This window comes from Lagenorhynchus albirostris, chromosome 10 (assembly GCF_949774975.1).
Source record: "Lagenorhynchus albirostris chromosome 10, mLagAlb1.1, whole genome shotgun sequence".
In the NCBI taxonomy this organism is placed as follows: domain Eukaryota; kingdom Metazoa; phylum Chordata; class Mammalia; order Artiodactyla; family Delphinidae; genus Lagenorhynchus; species Lagenorhynchus albirostris.
In genome coordinates this window covers 66,020,987-66,040,634 of record NC_083104.1, presented here as the reverse complement: position 1 = coordinate 66,040,634, position 19,648 = coordinate 66,020,987, and the positions used below count along the sequence as shown (strand labels likewise).

Here is a 19,648-nt window from a genome sequence, read left to right as displayed (position 1 = left end):
CTCCTTAAGAAGTCACTGAGGACAGAATGAAGACAAGAGCCTGTGCTTGGTTTGCCTTCTATCCCTGCCATCATTCCCAGCTGCCAGCCAGGGACCAGACAGCACAGGACAAAACCCCCAGCTGCACAGTCTCAACATCCTCACAGGCTGGGCCTCACAACCCACCCTGGGACCCCCATCAGTCGGCATTCCGGGGCCACTGAGGAAGGAAGCACACCAGCACAGGCCCTGAGAACAGCTGTGAGACCTCGTGACTCTTTAATCTTGTGATGCAGTCCAGTAGTTTTGAAGAATATTGTTGTCAAGGGCCATATGACGAGTCATCAAATACATTTGCTCAAAAGTCTATAAACAATGTACACATACAACCTTCTGCCTACAATTTTAAAATAAAAGCATAACTTTCTACAGATAGTCTTGGAATGTCAAAGCTGAAAAGAACTCAAGCATATTTAAACAAACTTCATGTTTCAGATGAGGAATCTGAAATCCTAGGCCAGGGGTCAGCAAACTTTTTCTGTAAAGGGTCAGAGAGTAAATAGTTCAGACTGTAGGCCATATGGTCTCTGTCGTAACTATTCAACTCTGTTGTAGCACGAAAGCAGTCACAGACGATACATAAACAACGTGTGGTTGTGTTCTGATTCAACATTTATTTATGGGCACTGAAATTTGAGTTTTACATTATTTTTCACATGCTACAAAAATACTGTTCTTCTTTTGACTTCAAGCATTTAAAAAGCTAAAAACCCCTTTTAGTGGGCTACACAAACAGGTGGGAGACTGGATTTGGTCCCCGGGCCATAGTATGCTGACCCCTGTCCTAGGCCACTCTGACACCCAAGTGTAGCCTGTAGTGTTATACCTTGTTTATTTGCTCTTTGCTTTGGCCATCCACATCAAAGACTCTGACCTGCTTAACCATAAAATGTACAAGCAAGGAGCTCTATAAATGTTTTCTACATTTTAGGAGTAATATTAAGGTCTGTCAGAAACATATGCCAGGCCACAGTTGCAAGACAATTGATAGAATGCTATATTGTGTATTAAATAAAATCAAGAGAAAAAATATAATAAATTTGAGAAACTCACTAAATTTGAAAAATAGGCTTTATTTTAACCAGTGGTATTGTATGACATCCTATATGGCATAAATGAATACAGCCAAGTTCATGAGTACAAATAAAATAGAATTTTCCCTCATTCTCTCTTTCGTTTTCTGTTCAGAGAAGTCAGGAGATGGGAGCATTATGCTCAGAGACCAAGGAGCTCTTCCACAGGCTCCAGCTGAGTCCAGGCTCCTGGCGCGTTCAGCCTCTTAACACGTATATGGTCTCATGTGCAAAGACCTTTATGAAAAAAATATTCAGAGCAGTATTTCTGTAGGAAATCACACTAGGATTTACAACAAAACATGGCTGATAAAATTCATCCTGCTGTGGATCACGAGGATTTGAACTGCATATAAAGGAGATGAGGCCTCTGCGTTCATTTTCCTTTAAAGAGGGGGCGAATCCCGGGTGAGGTGTGATCACCATCAGCTGCCTCCTTCCTTCTCGCTCCAGTTCATGTGGGGGTCCTACCCTGTCCCTCTGGAGTGCAGGTGTCACTGCACTGTGACAGAGAAATGGAAACACCTTGGCCCCAATACAAGATTCTGTCACACAGCCAACACCGGAAGTGGCTCTACGCTTTCTTCTTTCACAAAAGGTTTAAATGTATGGGCCCTTATGTAGCACAAGATGCCTGAAATTCAGAAAATTATGAAAACAACTCTTCTCCACCCCTGAGGATATTTCATCTTTATAAAGTTGAAAATACAAAATATTAAAATAATTTGCCCTTTCTCCCCATCAAAAGGAATCATATTCTCAATGGATTCCTGCAATATAGAAAATTCTGAAACAAAATTTATTTCTCCACGAACCAAGACCAAGAAGTCAATGTTAAGCTGCCGAGAAGCCCCTTTTCCAAAGGGTGGAAAAGACACCTCGTTACTTTTTAAAAAAAAATAACCATATTTAGACAAAGATAGCAAAAGGAGTTTCTGGCCTCATGAGCTTTTATTTTTCACTTTGATTTTCAGCATTTCTTAGCATTGGTTGTTGGGAGTGAAGAGAATGACTTGTTCTCCAAAGTCTGAGATATTCCTGGGACAAGCCCTGATCTTTCCTGGTTGACAGCTCCCCCAAAATAGTCTGTTGAAAACCAGATGGCAAGAATGGAAATGCTATACATCCATCTGTTCCATTTCTTCATAGTTTTCACATCAAAAGCACCTGGAGTATCACTTGTGTTCAACACAAAATAGCACTGGGGGCTGAAGAGAGGATGACATCACTTGCCCATAGCATCAGCTGAGGTGACGTGGATTCTGAACTACCCACAAGGTCTTCACTGGCAAACTTGCCTGGCACCAGGGCCTCCGGAAGAGAACAGGACGAGCAACCGTGCATGCTCAAATAGCAAGACGTGCAAAACACATCATCACTCTGCTAGGAATAAAGAGCACGCAGGAAGTACACTGAGAGCAAGAACCAGCTTCTGACTACTGGGGCCAGTACTTAAGAAACCTCTGCACTGAAGGTGGTGGGTATGCAGAGAAATGGCAACGACACCTGGGTGGGGGTGTGGGCGTGAGGGAGGAAAAGAGAGAAGCACATATACGCATGCTCACACATGGTGCCTCTGAAGGCTCCCTGGCCACTTCGGGTTCACAAGTGGCCGTCCAACAACCTGACTACTTGCCCGGCTCAGAACTTCATCCGCTGCACTCTCCTAACCAACTACACTTTCTTCTCTCCTTTTAAGGCACAGACATATTTATAGTTTCAGGTACAGCTGTTGAGTTCTGAGAATCACACTAAGCAAGTTCATCACAGACTAGTGCACAGAAGCCAGTTGGTCCTTTTTGGCTGATGCATCGCTGAGGGACAGCTCCAGGTGTGAAGCAACCAGAAGGTGTGAGCCTTCTCTCTATGCCACTGTGGGATGTGGTCAAGTCTAACCTCCACCATCAAGGTGGGGCCACAGGAGAGGCCAAAATGGCAAAAGCATGACTGGGGTCTGGGATGTTTAATATTTTTCACTTTGCATTTAACAAACCCTACAAGATGGCAGCTCTTGCCCGCCTAGCTGACTCTCACGAACAAGAGCAAGCAGAGGCTGCCACAGAGCATCTGTCACTCCACGTAAAGTCACTGTGATAGTTTGCTCATAATCTCTTACCCTCCACAAGTCAGACACACATAACACACACACACACCCCTTCCACCATGGAGGAAATCTTTGCAACAAGAGGCACTTGAATGATATTTGGAGAGTTCCCATGAAAAGGCCTTCCCCTCACAGTGAAGTGGGATCAACGGAACAGAAACCAGATACTCAAGACTCCATCTCTTCTTGGTCAAGGGGTGGTGGCACAAAGCTGATGACTTCATCGTAGGTCAGGCCTAGAAATTGGGAAGGAAAAGTACGACGTGAGAGTTTAGACTATGCACTTTGCTGGCAAGCACCCTAACTTCTAAGCTCAAGATCCTTCCTCCCTGTTCAGGCTGCTGGTTCGATGGGCTACTTCAAATAATTGCCTCATTGCTTGTGTGTAATATCCTAATGGAACGTGTGATTACACAGAAGTTCAAGGATACATATAAAAGAACCATTTTTCTTGTTTCTTTCATCATCTAGTGCCTCCTCTTTAAAGCTCTGGAGAAGATGCTCAAGAGTAGCAAAGCAATCCCACACGCTACAGCAACAGATAATCCTGGCTTTTGGGATTTAACTCGAGTTCTGAATTTGTGTTTTATGGAAAGAATATGAGATTGGGCATGGGAGACCTGGGTTCCATTTCTGGCTGCATCCCTAACTATGTCTAAGGTAAGAGATATGATATAAACTCTCTTCGCCCCAATTCTATCACTGTAAAAATTCCCTATTCCCTACTTAGCTCAGAGAGATGGTATAAATGCAGAAATTCTGAGAACCTCAAAGCTCTATGCAGACGTGAGGGGCTGTGCACAAAATCAGACCAGACAGAAGCATCTCAAAGGTCCAGAGTGTCGTCATCTACAACAGACAGTTTCCATCAGAGGAACATACTCATTCTGCATTAGAGACCCTCATTACAAGTTATAACGAGTTGGATATAACCAGAAAAAATTCCACCACCACCCCCACACAGCTTTTGGATAGTGGTTCACCTAGGAAAGATTTTTAAATCTAAGTTCTCAAGCTAGATGTTCATCCTGCTATGACTTACTTTTCCATTCATCTATAAGGAGGTCCCTGCTTTCAAAAGACTGATCGTAAGGATCAGCCACTGGTTCATCGTCAGGATCATGGTACTGGGCAAAGTAGGCATGTGCAAGGGCTTGCGCTGCTGTAATTCTCTTATCTGAGTCCAATACAAGCATCTTCTCCAGCAAGTCGACAGCTATCAGTACCACAGATTGGAAGGAAAAAAGAAGAGTTTTTAACACGTTACCAAAAATTTATGCCTTATTAAGCAAACACACAGTTTTGACCCTTCATACCCAAACAAAGAATTCTCCAAAGTGTCTGATCTAGGATATATTACTCCTTTCCTCCTTTAAACACACACATGTGTGTGCATGCTTGCATGCGTGTATGGATGTGTGGGTGGATTTTGTATTTTTTAAGAATATATTACTGGGACTTCCATGGTGGCGCAGTGGTTAAGAATCCACCTGCCACTGCAGGGGACATGGGTTCGAGCCCTGGTCCAGGAAGATCCCACATGCCACGGAGCAACTAAGCCCATGCACCAAAACGACTGAGCCTGTGCTCTAGAGCCCTCGAGCCACAACTACTGAAGCCCACGCGCCTAGAACCCGTTCTCCGCAACAAGAGAAGCCACTGCAATGAGAAGCCTGCACGCTGCAACTAGAGAAAGCCCACGTGTGGCAATGAAGACCCAGTGCAGCCAAAAATAAATAAATAAATAAATAAATACCCCCCCCCCAAAACTAGAGAATATATTAGTAAAGAAGAATTTTAAAAAGTAACAGATTGTGTTTGAACAAGCTTCTGTGGAATGTCAGTGTCAAACTGCTACCACTATGGTCAAAATGTCAGAATGAAAGTCCATAACTAAAGTAATCTACAAGAGGTAAGTAGGGCCGGTTTCTTACTGTTTTGTCCCTTCTGTTTATTTACATAAGGAAAGTGAATATTCATCTAATGGATCTAATGAACAAATTGAGGATTTTTTATGGGTGTGTGGATGAGACGTGGTATTTGGATAAAATCATTATGAGCAATTTCAGTATACAAAATAATAGGACAGTGAATAGTCATATGCCCACCACCAACAATTAACCTTCTGTATTTCTTTATCTATATATACATATATTTTTTGCCAAACCATTTTAAAATAAAATTAGAGACATGAAACTTTACCTCTAAATATTTCAGCATACAGATAGCTTCCTACACAATCATAAAACTGTTATAACATATGACAAATATATAATTCCCAAATATCATCTAAAATCCAGTATATGTTAAAATTTCAATTACCCTGAAGTTGTTTTTTATACCTAGTTTGTTCAAACCAGGATCCAATTAAGGGCCATGCAATGCATTAGATTGAGTTTCCTTAGTCTCGAAATAATCCCCCCACTTGTAACCCCTATTTTTTCCTAACTTTGACCTGAAAATACCCACCCCCAGTTGTCTTGTGCTATCATGTACTTACACCCTTGTTTTCCTCTATTCCCTGTATTTCCTGAACCCTGTTAGATCTGAAAATTTGGTAAGAATTGGGTTATAAATATTTTTGGAAAGAATATTTCATAGGTGATGCTATGTACTTAATGGTACATTAAAGCCATTTGTCCCATTAATAATGATGCTAAAATTTGATCACTGGGTTAAAATGTTTCTTTTTTGCCCCAAGAAAGTACCCAGTGGGACACACCAGGTAAATATCAGTTTCTTTCACTTACAGCTTTCAGCATCCATTGATTTTTCCTTCCCAGCAACTAATTCATTAGGGGGTCACAAAACAGTGGGGTTTTTTTGTTTGTTTGTTTGTTTTCTAATTCTTACAAATGAGGGTGTGTTGAGTTTCAGAACGGTGGCACTTGGGAGGACAAACAGTGACATTTTGACAGTTATCACTTTGGTGTAACAAAGGCATTTGAGGCTTTGCAAATTATCAATGTCTCCTTAAACGTGGAAGGGGGCAGGGATGGGTAGTGAAGGGGCGGACTGTTTCCTGAAGAGATCCATGCTGCATACACTGGAGGATGTAAAAGACCCCTGTCCTGCAGCCTCAATTCCAGAGTAATCCAAAGGAGAAATGTGGGTTTCAGAGGACTACAGGCACAAAGTGAATATTTATGTGTCAAGTTCGTAAGTTTACACTTTAAAGCATTGGGAAAATTGCCTAGATATATATTCTTCTTCTCTACTTAGAAAGAATAATCTTATCAGGTGTTGTTTGGGTCATATGATGAGTCTTTGCCATCCCCAGGGTAAAAAGAACCATGTCCTTATAACCAATACCTTGATAAAAAGTAAGATCAAGGTTAAGAAAAAGATTCCTCTAAGATCTTGACAGACACAAATACACACACTCCATCAAAGGGCAATTTAAGTTTTACTTCATGTTTTGAGGCTAATGGTGAAACCTGAAGTCAGTAATGGACAAAATAGAGCTGTCAATATTTACACTGTTAGTATATTCCTTCTCGGTTAACATGCTGGGCACAAGTTCCTGGTCAGTAACACCATGTTCTGCCTGCAAGAAGAGACTCTGTATGACATCACTGGGCAGTGGACTGATAGGTCTGTTTAAATTTTGAGAACTGCAGTGCTGAGCAGCAGATGGCTCAAAGCCTCCTTCAACTCACTAGCAGCCTGCAGTACTAAGTGGTATCCAGTTCTTTTGAATGCTTAAATGTCATGATTCCAGAGAAGGGGGACACCTATCAGGATAGATGTGACCCAAATAAGCTGCTGGGACACACACATATTCCCCCTTCCTCGGAAAAATGAATTAACAAATCTGAGTCAGCCATCAGGTAGTCAAACAGTAAGCATTGCCATGTCAAAATGTGAGCTGATACGATGAAAAAACTCATAACAGAATGACAGACAGGGAAGTGACCAGCATACAACATAATTTCCCAACATCCTACAGTACTTATGACTCAAACAGAGCTTCTCACAGACCCTTGAACTAGATAACACAGTATAAACAAATCATACAAAGCCAACCACAGCATGCCAGGGCAGATGCAAACCCAAGCCAACCCCGGCAGAGTTCTGTATACCCCTGATGAGTTTGTGGATTTTTTCTTCGATGTGAGAGTGATCCAGCTGAGATCTGACATACTCTCCGTCTCAAAGGCCGACATGGACTCATCTATAGCTGCCTAACACTTGAAAGAGTGCGAGCATCTCTGCTATTGTAAGAATTATCACAGTAACACTAAACTGCTCTCAAACAATCACTGTGGATGAAGTACTTAAAAAAGTAAAGCCACTCCAACTTCTAAAGAGGCTGTTATGGGTGTCAGCTCTCAGAAGGATAAAACTAAACCTGAAGCCCGGTTGCTGAGACCCTTAAGCAGAGGGATGACCAAAACTGAGATTTAAAAACATACTACTAAGGGACTTCCCTGGTGGCGCGCGCAGTGGTTAAGAAGAATCCACCTGCCAAGGCAGGGGACACGGGTTCAAGCCCTGGCCCGGGAAGATCCCACATGCCGCGGAGCAACTAAGCCTATGCGCCACAACTACTGAGCCTGTGTTCTAGAGCCCGCGAGCTGCTACTACTGAGCCCGTGCGCTGCAACTACTGAAGCCTGCGCGCCTAGAGCCCGTGCTCTGCAACAAGAGAAGCCACCACAATGAGAAGCCCATGCACCACAATAAAGAGTAGCCCCCGCTTGCCACAACTAGAGAAAGCAAGCACGCAGCAACGAAGACCCAACACAGCCAAAAATAAATAAATAAAATTTAAAAACAACAACAACCAAAAAACATACTACTAAGATACAATCTTCAGAAAAGTAAGAAGGTTGATTGTACTATTATCACAGCATTGCTCCCCTCCTGTCATAGAGAAGTCCTGGTCTGATTTTTCTGTGTCTGTCATTAAATAGCACTGTCCTCCATCTTCTCCTAGAGTCAGGGAATTAGAGCCTCAGGCAATAACACTTTTGGGGACCAAAAAAAGTACACATCAGCCCCTGGTTTTAAGGAACAAAGCAACTCTTTTTTTTTAGCCAAGGCAGTACACATCCTGCAGCTGCCACTGTTACGTCCCTTTGCCAAAGATCCTGGAAGTGATGGTGGCAGGAAGGAATACGGAGCCATTCCTTAAAGTCTGGGGTGGCAAATTAGCTTCGCAAAGAGAGAATGGTTAAGTCTCTAAGGGCAAAAGAAGAAGGGGGGAGGGAAAAGTACCTGAGGATGATGGGACCTGTAGGTAGAGCAGGGCACACTGCAGGGAGCGCCTGGGTGGGTCTACTAACCACCATCTGTGCTTTGGTTGTTTTCTCCCTCAGTGAGGGACACCGCAGAACAACAGCAGTGGGCTTCCCTGGTGGTGCAGTGGTTAAGAATCCGCCTGCCAATGCAGGGGACATGGGTTCGAGCCCTGGTCCGGGAAGATCCCACATGCCGTGGAGCAACTAAGCCCATGCGCCACAACTACTGAGCCCACGTGCCACAATTACTGAAGCCTGCGGGCCTAGAGCTCATGCTCCACAATAGGAGAGGCCATCGCAATGAGAAGCCTGCACTCTGCAACGAAGAGCAGCCCCCGCTCGCTGCAACTAGAGAAAGCCCGCGTACAGCAACGAAGACCCAACGCAGCCAAAATAAATTAAATAAATAAATACATAAATAAATCTATTTAAAAAAAAAAACCCAACAGCAGTGGTGAACGACTCACAGGCTTTTCTCTGTTCCTCTTTCTTCCTGTATCCCTCAATCTGTTCTCCTAGCGTTCCCATTACTTCCTCTCCTTTCCTCACTGTCCCAGCCTATTTCCCCATTCAAATTCTGTGATCATATAAATATATAAGCATGTCATGAGACTGAAAAAAAAAACCTGATAATACAAACACGGATAATAAATGGCATTATTTACCTCCTTCCAAGATTTAATTAATGGTATTTAGTCAAAAGGAAAAACTCTTCTTCAAATACCTAACTTATGTCATAACCAATATTGAATATATTGATATTGAATCCATTAGATGAGGATACGGTCAACTTACCCAAGGGATTGGCACCAATAAATACATTTGCAAAGTTCATCTTTGGCATCTGGGTCAAAGACTGAATGTAGTTTCTTGCCTGTAAAACAGAGGGTTTTCAAAATGGCTTTGTTCAGTATTGTTGCTGCTCTCAAAGAGTCTGGGTCCTGTCAAAGAACGAGTGTTAACTGACAGGGTCTGCTAGCTTCAATGTTTATGAATATCACTGACATTCTTTAAATACTTCTCTCTTACTGCCAACCTAACCTCCTTATTTACGATCAGCACCTTTATTTACTCCTGCTATCACTCACAGTTAAATTTCAAGTGAACAAAAATGCGAACCAATTAAGTTCCCTTTCATTAGCATTCTGGTCACAGGATCAGAAGTTTAAAAAGATATCTAAGGGCTTCCCTGGTGGCGCAGTGGTTGAGAGTCCGCCTGCCGATGCAGGGGACACGGGTATGTGCCCCAGTCCGGGAAGATCCCACATGCCGCGGAGCGGCTGGGCCCGTGAGCCATGGCCGCTGAGCCTGCACGTCCGGAGCCTGTGCTCCGCAACGGGAGAGGCCACAGCAGTGAGAGGCCCGCGTACCACACACACACACAAAAAAGATATCTAAGAAGTAGACCTTTCTGAGACAGCCTTCCTAAAAAAGCTGCAGTTGGCATAGGGATTGGTATTCCCAAGGAAAGTCTAGGATCAACTGTCTTTTGATGGTGCTGATCTCAGCAGGTTCTCTTAGTATATGAAAAGGATATCAGTATTAAGCCTTGCTAACAAAATATTCATGGTGACAAGAAAGTAACCATCAGCATTATATATATTATTCTAAGAGGTTCAAACACATTTTAAAAATACTAAACCAATTTAATAAGAGTAATAAAGAATAGTGGATAAGTTACACAGCCTAGGCAGAAATCCTTCCGCTACCACCTATAAGATGCATCTTCTTGGGCAAGTCTTAACTAGCATATCAATAACCTCATCTGTAAAATATTAGTATTACTATTAGATATTAGTATTTGGCTTGCCTATACCATATGGTTATTGTGATACTCAAGCAAGATAAAACTCATGAGAGCTTCCAACTAAAATTTTGACACACAAAAATTTATATACCAATATAGGTTTTATAAGTTTGATCCTTGGGGTGGGACAGGCCTGAGTTTGAATCTTGACTTTACCACTTTGGGTAAATTACTTATTCTCTTTTAAGTCTTCAGTTCTTCATCTATAAAACAGGGTTAATAACAGTGCCTACCTCACAGGGCTGGAGTGAGGACTAGCGATAACAAAGCAGTACCTCCTTAGCGTGGTACCTGGTTCAGAGGAAGAGCTCAAATTAAACATTAGCTGCTATCACTGTTGCCTTTAGAAAGGAAAGCCTGACAATTTCTGGACTTCATTCTAAGGAACTTAAGGTGCTAATAAATACTTTCAAGGACTGACAGCTCTAATCAAGGCAAAGCCAAACACTGGTCTTGAGAATAATCATATAAACACAAATGTAACTCATAAATGTGTGCTTCAGATATTAGGTATTAAAGTAAGTTTATGACCTTCCCTGTTTCAAAGAATAAATCCCACTATCAGTCCATCTGAGTAGCTGAGGTAAAACTTCTTTAAAGGTATGCATTATAGTTATGTATGTACGTATATACACACACATACAAGGTGAGAAAAAGTTCTAGCTGCTAGGGCAACTTCACCTTTTTAAAATTTATATATATATATATAAATTATATCTATAATATTAATACATATAATACAATATTATGTTATTTTCAGGTATATAACAGTGATTCAAATTTTTATAGATTATATTCCATTTAGAGTTATTTATAAAATATTGGCTATATTTCCTGTGCTGTATAACCTATCCTTGTAGCTTATTTATTTTATACATGGTAGTTTGTACCTCTTAATAACTTCACATTCTTAGTCATTGTATGCAGAGCAAGCAGGAGAGGCCCACTTTTTGAAAAGCAGCTGAGAATCTTTCTGATTTGAAAAGAAAGCTCTAGGAATTGAATTATCGACATGCCTGTTATCCCTTCCTACTTGAGCATGTAGATAAAAGAATGAAGGGAAAAGAGTTAAGAGACCTGTCTCATGCAGAGAACAATCTTCCCTATAATAAGCTAAATAAAAAGACTACCTGAATAAAGCTGTGTTGCCAACCTGATTCCCAAAAAGATTAAGGGCACCTTAGAAAGAAGTGCCCCAATCATCTCTGATGATAAAACCAGAGTTACATTAAGTAGCATTGGTAAAAAAGGCACCTAACCCTATCTAAGTGTTCAAATTTATTTTATATTATTTGCATATCTTCTTTTAAATATAGTCCTTACTAGCATTAGACATTTTTTTAGGTTTGTTTGTTTTTTCTTTTTAAATGAAGACTCTTCTTTTGGTCATTAAAAAAATGGATGAATAGGAAAGGATGTTAATGGCCTTCAGTTAATACACCTCCAGCTGAAAATCATTAGATGGTAGCATACCCTGACTGTAGGCATAGAATCCTAGGAAAACACGAACTTCCTCTTGAGCACTCAATTCATAAAACTCAAATATAAAAGTAACATCATTTTCTAAGTACAAGCCTGTAAATTATATTCTCAGTTCACAGGATTGGGTGACGTTTTATCCCAAATGTCAACATTCTGTAATAGCACATAGGCAGTCTTTGCCTTAGTAGCCCTCAAGGCACATGCAAGCATTCAGTGACATTGAAAACTGTGTTGGTTATACAGTGGCAATAAAATGAGAATGTGGCCCTCTGAATTAGATATCCCTGCACAGTCTATTTGTTCTCACCTCATGGCTTGGCATCCTGTTAATGAGATAAGCAGGGGGAGTCCCCGTCAGACGCATAATCTGCTGAAGCTGGTTAATATCTTAGATGCCTAGTCAAGGGCATTGTTAAGCATACAATGCGAGAAATAACTTTCAACTCAAGTTTTAAAAAAGGCCAAAAAGCCACCCCCAAACAAACAAATAGCCTACTTCCACCCATCCCACCCACCCCAGGCCAGAGCCCAAGGCTGCACGTGAAATCATGCTTCTGTGAATGGCATGAGAGTTAGTAGGCATGTGGCCGTGACCGGCCATGTGGAGAAGAAAAACTTTCTTTTGGTTTTAGCATCATCTTTAACATTAAATATTTAGGCTCCCTGGAAAGAGACTGCCCCTTGGATCCAGGATGCCAGCCAGAGAACTGTTTTCAAGTACTGATGGCCAAAACGTGTTTGCTTGTGGGGTAAATGGATTCAGAAAAGTTTGACTCAACTTTGGATATAATAAAATGTCCAATATATCCATTTAAGGTAGAGGTTAAATTTTTGTGGCACAGGTTCAGGTGATTCTCCAAAATACCACCCCTCCTAAGGTAAGACCAAGGTGGTATGTGGGTTGATAAGCAGTGCCAAGTTTCAAAGACAGTAGTTAGTGATACATTTAAAATACATGCCACAAACACACAATGGGAAGTGACAGGGAGATGGGGGGGAAAGTTAGAAGCTAATGGCAGAGACAAAACAGAAGTCACAAGCTGCTGACAGTATTACAGCATGCCACAATGATTTCTCCCACAAGTCTCTTTAACAGGTGAACAGACTGACTTTTGCTTAAAAACATCCTGGAGGAAGTTGGCAAAACACTCTGCAAGTATCTGACAAAGGCAGAACTATGAGGCCTTCCAAACGTATGCGCACGTAGGTAAGTTGTACTCTAAACTTCTCTCATTTAGCTGTCCCATCAATTTTAACACAAACACTACAAGAGTTGTTAGTTTATCATGTGTTGCTTATTAAAGTAGAGTGATGGGATTTTTAAAATCCTCAACACAATTCAATAAAAGCCTTTTCATATTCCCTTTGCTGTTATCTATTAATTCTCTCCTTCTGTTGTAGCATAATTTTCAATAAGTACCTGAACCAAGTAATTTCACTTCTTTGTGGCTTCCCTCAATGATTTTTCCACTTTAGCTCATCCTCTGAACTCAGATTCCCTAGTGGTCAGATTACTACAAACACATGTTCAAGGCTGGCTATTAGGAAAGAGCTGGGGCCATGAGCTCCACCCTGCCATTCATGCTCCCTGGCCCAAAGACAGAAGCCAGCAAATTCAAAAGGTGGTATGAAGTTCTTTTAACATTCTCAATAAAGTTTAGATTTACCTCTAAATAAATTACATAACAAACTACTTTGCATGCCAAGAGAAAGAACAAAAGGGGGTCAATAAGTAAACCAGCAATAGGAATACCAGCTGGGTTTTAAATGTTAAAATCCTGTCACCTTTCTCTTCTTTCTTGTGAACAATAACTTGGCCTGCACATTTTCTGTTTTTTTTTTTTTTGTCTCCTTTAGTCAAATAGGTTATTGTATCCCCTTTTTGTCGGGAAGTTAGGAAGAAAATATTTCCAGAGAAAAATGTGAGAGTGAGTCAGTGAAAGGGCTTTTGCTTTCTTTTTTTTTTTTTTTTTGCTTTCTTAATATGATTTTTTTTTTGTCCTTTCACTGATTACTACAGGTAGTGGGTCACCAACAAAAAAAAATTCCCTCTCCTTACATCCATCGTGACCCATTTGTCCCCTTTCTCATGGCACATGCTAACTTGTTCTCAGTCAGCCCATCTATCACTGCACTCTCTTACTCAGAATGTCCTATTATTTATTGACTGAATTCCATCAATCAATAACTAATGGCATCACTTCTTCACTACTTTTCAGGAGTAACGAAAATAGCCATTGGCTTTCTGTTTACTACATTCCTCCACTAATGAATTTTTCTTTTCACTTTGAAAAGCTTTAAACCATTTTATTCACCTGGCTTTGTTATTTATGCATCATGTGTTCCACAAATCATGTGCTTCTAAGATAAACTAGTACTTGAGCAGTATCACTAACATCAAATTAATCTTGTCTACCCTTTTCAATGTTTAAATTACTTTTATGCACTAGTTGTAACTATGCAGGAGAAAAAAACACCATTTTCTTATTTCTATACTCAATACAATATTACTTAAGTTCTGTATTCTGATACTCAATTTTATTATGCCAAACTCTATACTAGAGCTGTTGAAATGTATGATGTGCCCTATATCACATAAGATAAAGACATTTCATTATTAGGTCAGGCACTTAGTGTTGTTTCTTTCTTAAAAAAAAAAAGATGGATTAATGACAGGTAAACATGATCATTTTACCCACACTTTTTCTTTTAGAAATTCTTGTGACTAACAGCACGTACCTATAGGGCAGATGGCTGAGGGTGGGCGAGAAGACTTGAGAAAGAGCTGCTAGTGGCCACCCCCAGACAGGGAATGCATTTGCTATCTCAGTCTCATGAGCACTATTCATTAATAAACGGAGTTCCTCCCCAACCCCACTCCCTTGCCCCATGTCCTCTCTATTAGCCAATCTTTCTAAGCAAATGCATTTAAGACAAAAAAGCACCATCCTCTCTAAACATCATCCCATATCTTTGATTCACTCCAACCCAGCTTTCTGCATTTCATAAAGCAAAAGGAAACACTCCTTCAGGCTGACACTGTGGTTGATAACTCTGACAATGACTTTCAAAACAGTGTGCAATCATGAGATTGAAGTTTAGAACACATTATCAGAACATCTGGGACGTATGCTCAGCTCTGTCAAGTGACTCAGTGCGTGACTTGGGCAAGTCACAGTCTTTCTATGCTTTTGCTTCCTCATCTTAAATGAAACAAATTAAAAGCCTGCCTCTGGCTACCCAGCAGTCTTTCCAATTGGGCAAAGGGACCCCTTCAGTCAGAAACGCTGGGAGGAGAATCCAGAAAGGCACAACTGGAACTTGGCTCCACAGCTCTTTTTCCCTTTTATCCAACTGCCTGGCAGCAGACAGAAGGGAAAGGGGAGAAAGACTGGGCTTTCATGATTTCTCTCACGCGTCTGGCCCAAGAAACTGACCAACAGCAGGAAATGAGAGCCAAAGTAAGCCAGAGTCATATTCCCATGGCTTCTCTCTAAATGCCTGCTTAGAAGCAGGAAGGCATTAGCGCCAAAGCTTTTTCTCAGGTTACTCAAACTTGTAATTACAAAGGCAGGCTGTGGGAGAAGGATTTACAACCCTACTCCTGTGTTATCTGAGGTGTCAGGAGTGGGGCTGTTACCTCTGATGGTCTGGAGACTGGGTAGAGAGGGACCCCTGTGGGGGATAGACACCTTACACAAGATGTGCGAATTGTCTATTCTAAAATAATAAAAAGAAAGTAACTTCTGGAAAAGGGCAAGAGACTGCAGATAATGCACATTTCATTCTTTTAGTGATAAAGCTAGACTAATACATGGTGAGGCTCATGCTGTGAGGATAAACACTAACTCAAAAGTGAAAGGAGCCCTTGAGTATATGTGAAACTGAGAAAGATGAAGTCAGGGCTGGAGAGTGGAGACAACAAGTTTTCCATTAATCTCTTGGAATGAATTAGAATCTCACATCTCATTTACTGGCATACTACTGCCCAATACAAGCTCCTATGCTCTAGTATTACATACCCAGATAGAGAGAAAACAAAATACACCCATGCATGTGAGCAGGCAGGTACACACAGACACACACACACACACACACACACACACACACACCCTTCATCTCGGAAGTCAGCACACAAAGGGCATATGTGCTTACAAACATACCCGGGTCAAAGTACAGACTGACAGAAGGGAAGTGGCAGAGGCTCCCAACAGGGCAGATTATTACAATCAAAGCAACAACTCACAGACTCTGAGGAGATTTTCTTCAAAAGCTCAGCCCCTGGGGTTCCAACGAGTCTTAAAATGAGCTTCAACTGATCAATATCTAATGGTGGACTATAAAGGAAAATGTTGGGACAAAATAAAAATGAAAAACAAACAACAAACAAAACAAAACAAACAAAATACCCCAATAACAAAAATTAAAAACCCCAAACCAAGCCAAAATGGTGAATTCATCTAGGTCAAGCCTTCTGTAGGATGGTCACTTCAAGTAGAACATGCTCCTCCTGTACAAAGATTCAAAATGCGACCACACACATATCCAACTTATATTCATTTTATGCTTCTGTCAACATCCCCTATCAGTAAAGTGAAGCGACTATAGCTGGGTACTTAGATGCCAAAGACAGCATGTGAAAACACAAAAGCATCACTCAGTCCATATGCACAGCCCACACCTACCTCCTTACCTTCCACCAAAGCACCAGTAGCCAGTCAAGCAAAGAGCACCGGTCAGCAGAAGGCCACAGAGAAGAAAGAAGCAGAGAGCATAGGAGCTAGGGATGTACAAGCCTACCTGTGAATATTCCCCTAAGGCTTGATCTAAGGAGCCTGTAATACGACAGGGGCCTGGGAACCTCCCGGGGCCTAACCACTTGAGATGTCCTCCAGAAAACCTCTCTGTCCACACTGACTATGGTAAGCAGAGAAGCATTTGTGAGCGATAGTCAGCCAGCAGGGGGCCCCACCACCTCACTGCATCTGCACAGCCTTCTGGAGCGCCATAACATAGAGCATATGAGGCTTCAACTTTATAAATGCATTAACAAACCTCACGCATCCCCAGAGCTCTAAATAATAGGCCACAAGGCCCAGACCTTTATTGTGGCAGCCAACTCTTCTGTGCATATTCACTATGTATGTACATGTATTGACCAGAAGACAGAAACTTTCCATTTGTTCTTACTGCTTTTAGCCTTGCTTAAAAAGCTAAAAGGAGAGAAAAAAATTCTTATAAAATAGCTTTCAATATTCTCTATGAAAATTTGAATAGCTTATCCATGTCTAAATTGACATTCAGAGGGAAAAGGAGGAGAGGATGACTATCTTCTGATTCCTGTCAAAAAAAACCCTGTCAGGTTTTTTGCATGATTAGATCCTTCTCAACTTCAGGTGTTGGCTTGAACTTCACCTCCTCAGAGAGGCTTCCCCCAACACTCTACGGAAGAAGCACTGCCCTCCCTGTTATTCTCCACCTCAGCACAGTGCTTGATAACGTCACAGTGCTCGTCACAATCTATAATTGCTTAGTTTGCTTATTGTCTGTCACCTCTACTGATCTATGAGGAGAGGGGCTGCTCTGCCTGTTCACCACTTATCCCCAGCGCTTAGCCTAACATCTGCTACGTGGTGGGCACTCAAAATATTTAAGGAGGTACGGCAGGATGGAGAGGAGAGAGAATGCAAGAAACTATTTCTGTTTATGATTATACATATGAAGGCAGTACAGTGTAACTTGAAAATAATGGCCTCTGCAAGCCAGAGTTGCCTGAGTTACAGGAATTGGTTACGCAATAATATCCTGCCCCATTTTTTTTTTTCTCCAGATATGGAATTGGCTTAAACACAACAAAATTCTAGACAGGAGTCAGCAAACCCCAATCTGCTGTCTGTTTTGAAAATAAAGTTGTACTGGAACACAGCCATGCTCATTGTTTATGTATTGTCTATGGCTGCTTTCAACTTACACAGCAGAATTGAGTGGTTACAACAGAAACCGTATGGTTCCCAAAGCCTAAAATATTTACTATGTGGCCCTTTAAGAAAAGGTTTGCAGAACCCCATCGTAGACTCAAACAATTTATGTTCTATACAAAATAAATTAAAAGCAAGTCCCCTCACAGAAGTTACTTCTGAATTAAGAATAGTAGAGAATAACACTGTAAATCAACTATACTCCAATATAAAATAAAAATTTAGGGCTTCCCTGGTGGCACAGCGGTTGAGAGTCCGCCTGCCGATGCAGGGGACGCGGGTTCGTGCCCTGGTCCGGGAAGATCCCACGTGCCGCGGAGCGGCTGGGCCCGTGAGCCATGGCCGCTGGGCCTGCGCGTCCGGAGCCTGTGCTCCGCAGTGGGAGGGGCCGCAGCAGTGAGAGGCCCGTGTACCGCAGAAAAAAAAAAAAATAAATAAAAAATTTAAAAAAGAATAGTAGAAAATTTTGTCCTCTGCAAATGGCAAAAATCAATGTGTTCTGGAGGCTAAAATTTCAATACTGATTTCTTAATTCAAGGTGTTGTTAAGAAAACAATTTTAAAGCATACATTAATGGGGATGGAGCAAGCAGTGGGGACAGATACCATCTTGCTCTAAAATAATCAAATTAACTGTATTACAACAGAATTTAGTATAGGATCCTCTTTGCTCATTTGAAATGATTCAGTTTACAAAAATTTAGTTCCCTCACATTCTTAAGGAACAAATTTAACAGGGTAGCTATCGCACAAGATAAAGTATATCACATATGAGAAAAAAACTGGACTACTTGAATTCTCAAACAGGTAGTTTTACAAAAAATGCATCAAAACTGATCTCTAGAAATAATACTAGTGAGATTGACACTCTTATATAAAAGACTTCTGACTAATGAAAATGAGAATCAAGTTTTATACTCCCTCTGAGGAAGACTCTGGGCAGTTTCTCAAGCGTCTTAACTTCACCCCAACATACCTGAAAAGTATGCCACTTCCATTGGTCACAGTGGTTATGACAACAATGACTTGGGGGACTCCATGTCGTTCTCCTGCCTCAGCCAGTATGAAACAACCTCAGGCCTGAGGAATAAAGCCCCAATTCCTCAGCCTCAAATTCACGGCCTTCCCTGATGTGGCATCAAGACTCTTTTCTGACTCTCCCTCAAACTATTATTCCTTAATGCACTCAATGCTTCAACTCACACCAAATATTCCAGGCACTTTTAAGCTTCCAACTTCTTATTTCTCCAAGTCATAAAGAGGAATACCCTCCATCCTCCCCTCCTACCAAACCTTTTCTTTCCCTATTTACTCTTCAAAGTCCTGCTCAAACAAGAACTCTGCCATGAAGTCTTCCTGGACATCCTGAGTTTGAATTAATTTCTGCTTCTTCTCAGTAACTTATTTATACCTCTATTATAGTATTCTTATCACTACACCTTGTTTTATAAGCAGAGAGCAGACAATTGTTCAAGTGACTCCTATAGCTCACTTTCTGCTGAGTATGATCACTCTGGTTTGGAGGACAGGTACCATCTTACGTCCAGCACTTTCCACTGAGTAGCTCAATAAGTATTAACTTGAAAAGACTTCCTGTAATATACTTTCCAACTCAGCTCCACCCCTCTGTCTTGCCCTGAGAAATCTAGAATGACTATACTCTAATGGAAAGTCTATATACAAAAAAGAAGTCAAGAAAAGTTGCTTCATTTCATATGCAAACGCCCCATCTGAAGTGTTTACACCATAAGGAGTATACAAATACAGTGCAATGAGTGTGTAAGGGGTATGGACAAAGAGCTGGTACAGCATGACAGCCAATATTTAGGAGATTAGTAAACACACAATGCAAAATAAAAATCTACTTAGTAGCTAAAAGCACTTGCATGAAGGAAGTCAAAGCATGCAAACCTCATAGGAAATC

At 41.2% G+C, this 19,648-nt stretch overlaps 1 protein-coding gene across 7 annotated transcripts in view; it reads right to left on the bottom strand.

Annotated features, from left to right (window-relative positions):
• Positions 1-1,092: 1,092 nt before the first annotated feature.
• Positions 1,093-19,648, bottom strand: part of MAPK14 (mitogen-activated protein kinase 14) — a 72,451-nt gene continuing 53,895 nt past the window's right edge. For 3 of the 7 annotated variants that reach the window (XM_060162706.1, XM_060162708.1, XM_060162704.1), the window contains 4 exons: positions 15,994-16,073; positions 9,254-9,332; positions 4,259-4,432; positions 1,093-3,452 (listed from right to left, as the gene is read on the bottom strand). In XM_060162706.1, coding sequence (XP_060018689.1) covers positions 3,385-3,452; positions 4,259-4,432; positions 9,254-9,332; positions 15,994-16,073 — 401 coding nt within the window. In that variant the 3' untranslated portion in view covers positions 1,093-3,384. Of the gene's footprint in view, positions 3,453-3,983; positions 4,066-4,258; positions 4,433-9,253; positions 9,333-12,054; positions 12,135-15,993; positions 16,074-19,648 lie in introns of those variants that run through there. The other 4 variants (XM_060162707.1, XM_060162705.1, XR_009542933.1 and 1 more) reach the window with 3 other exon arrangements.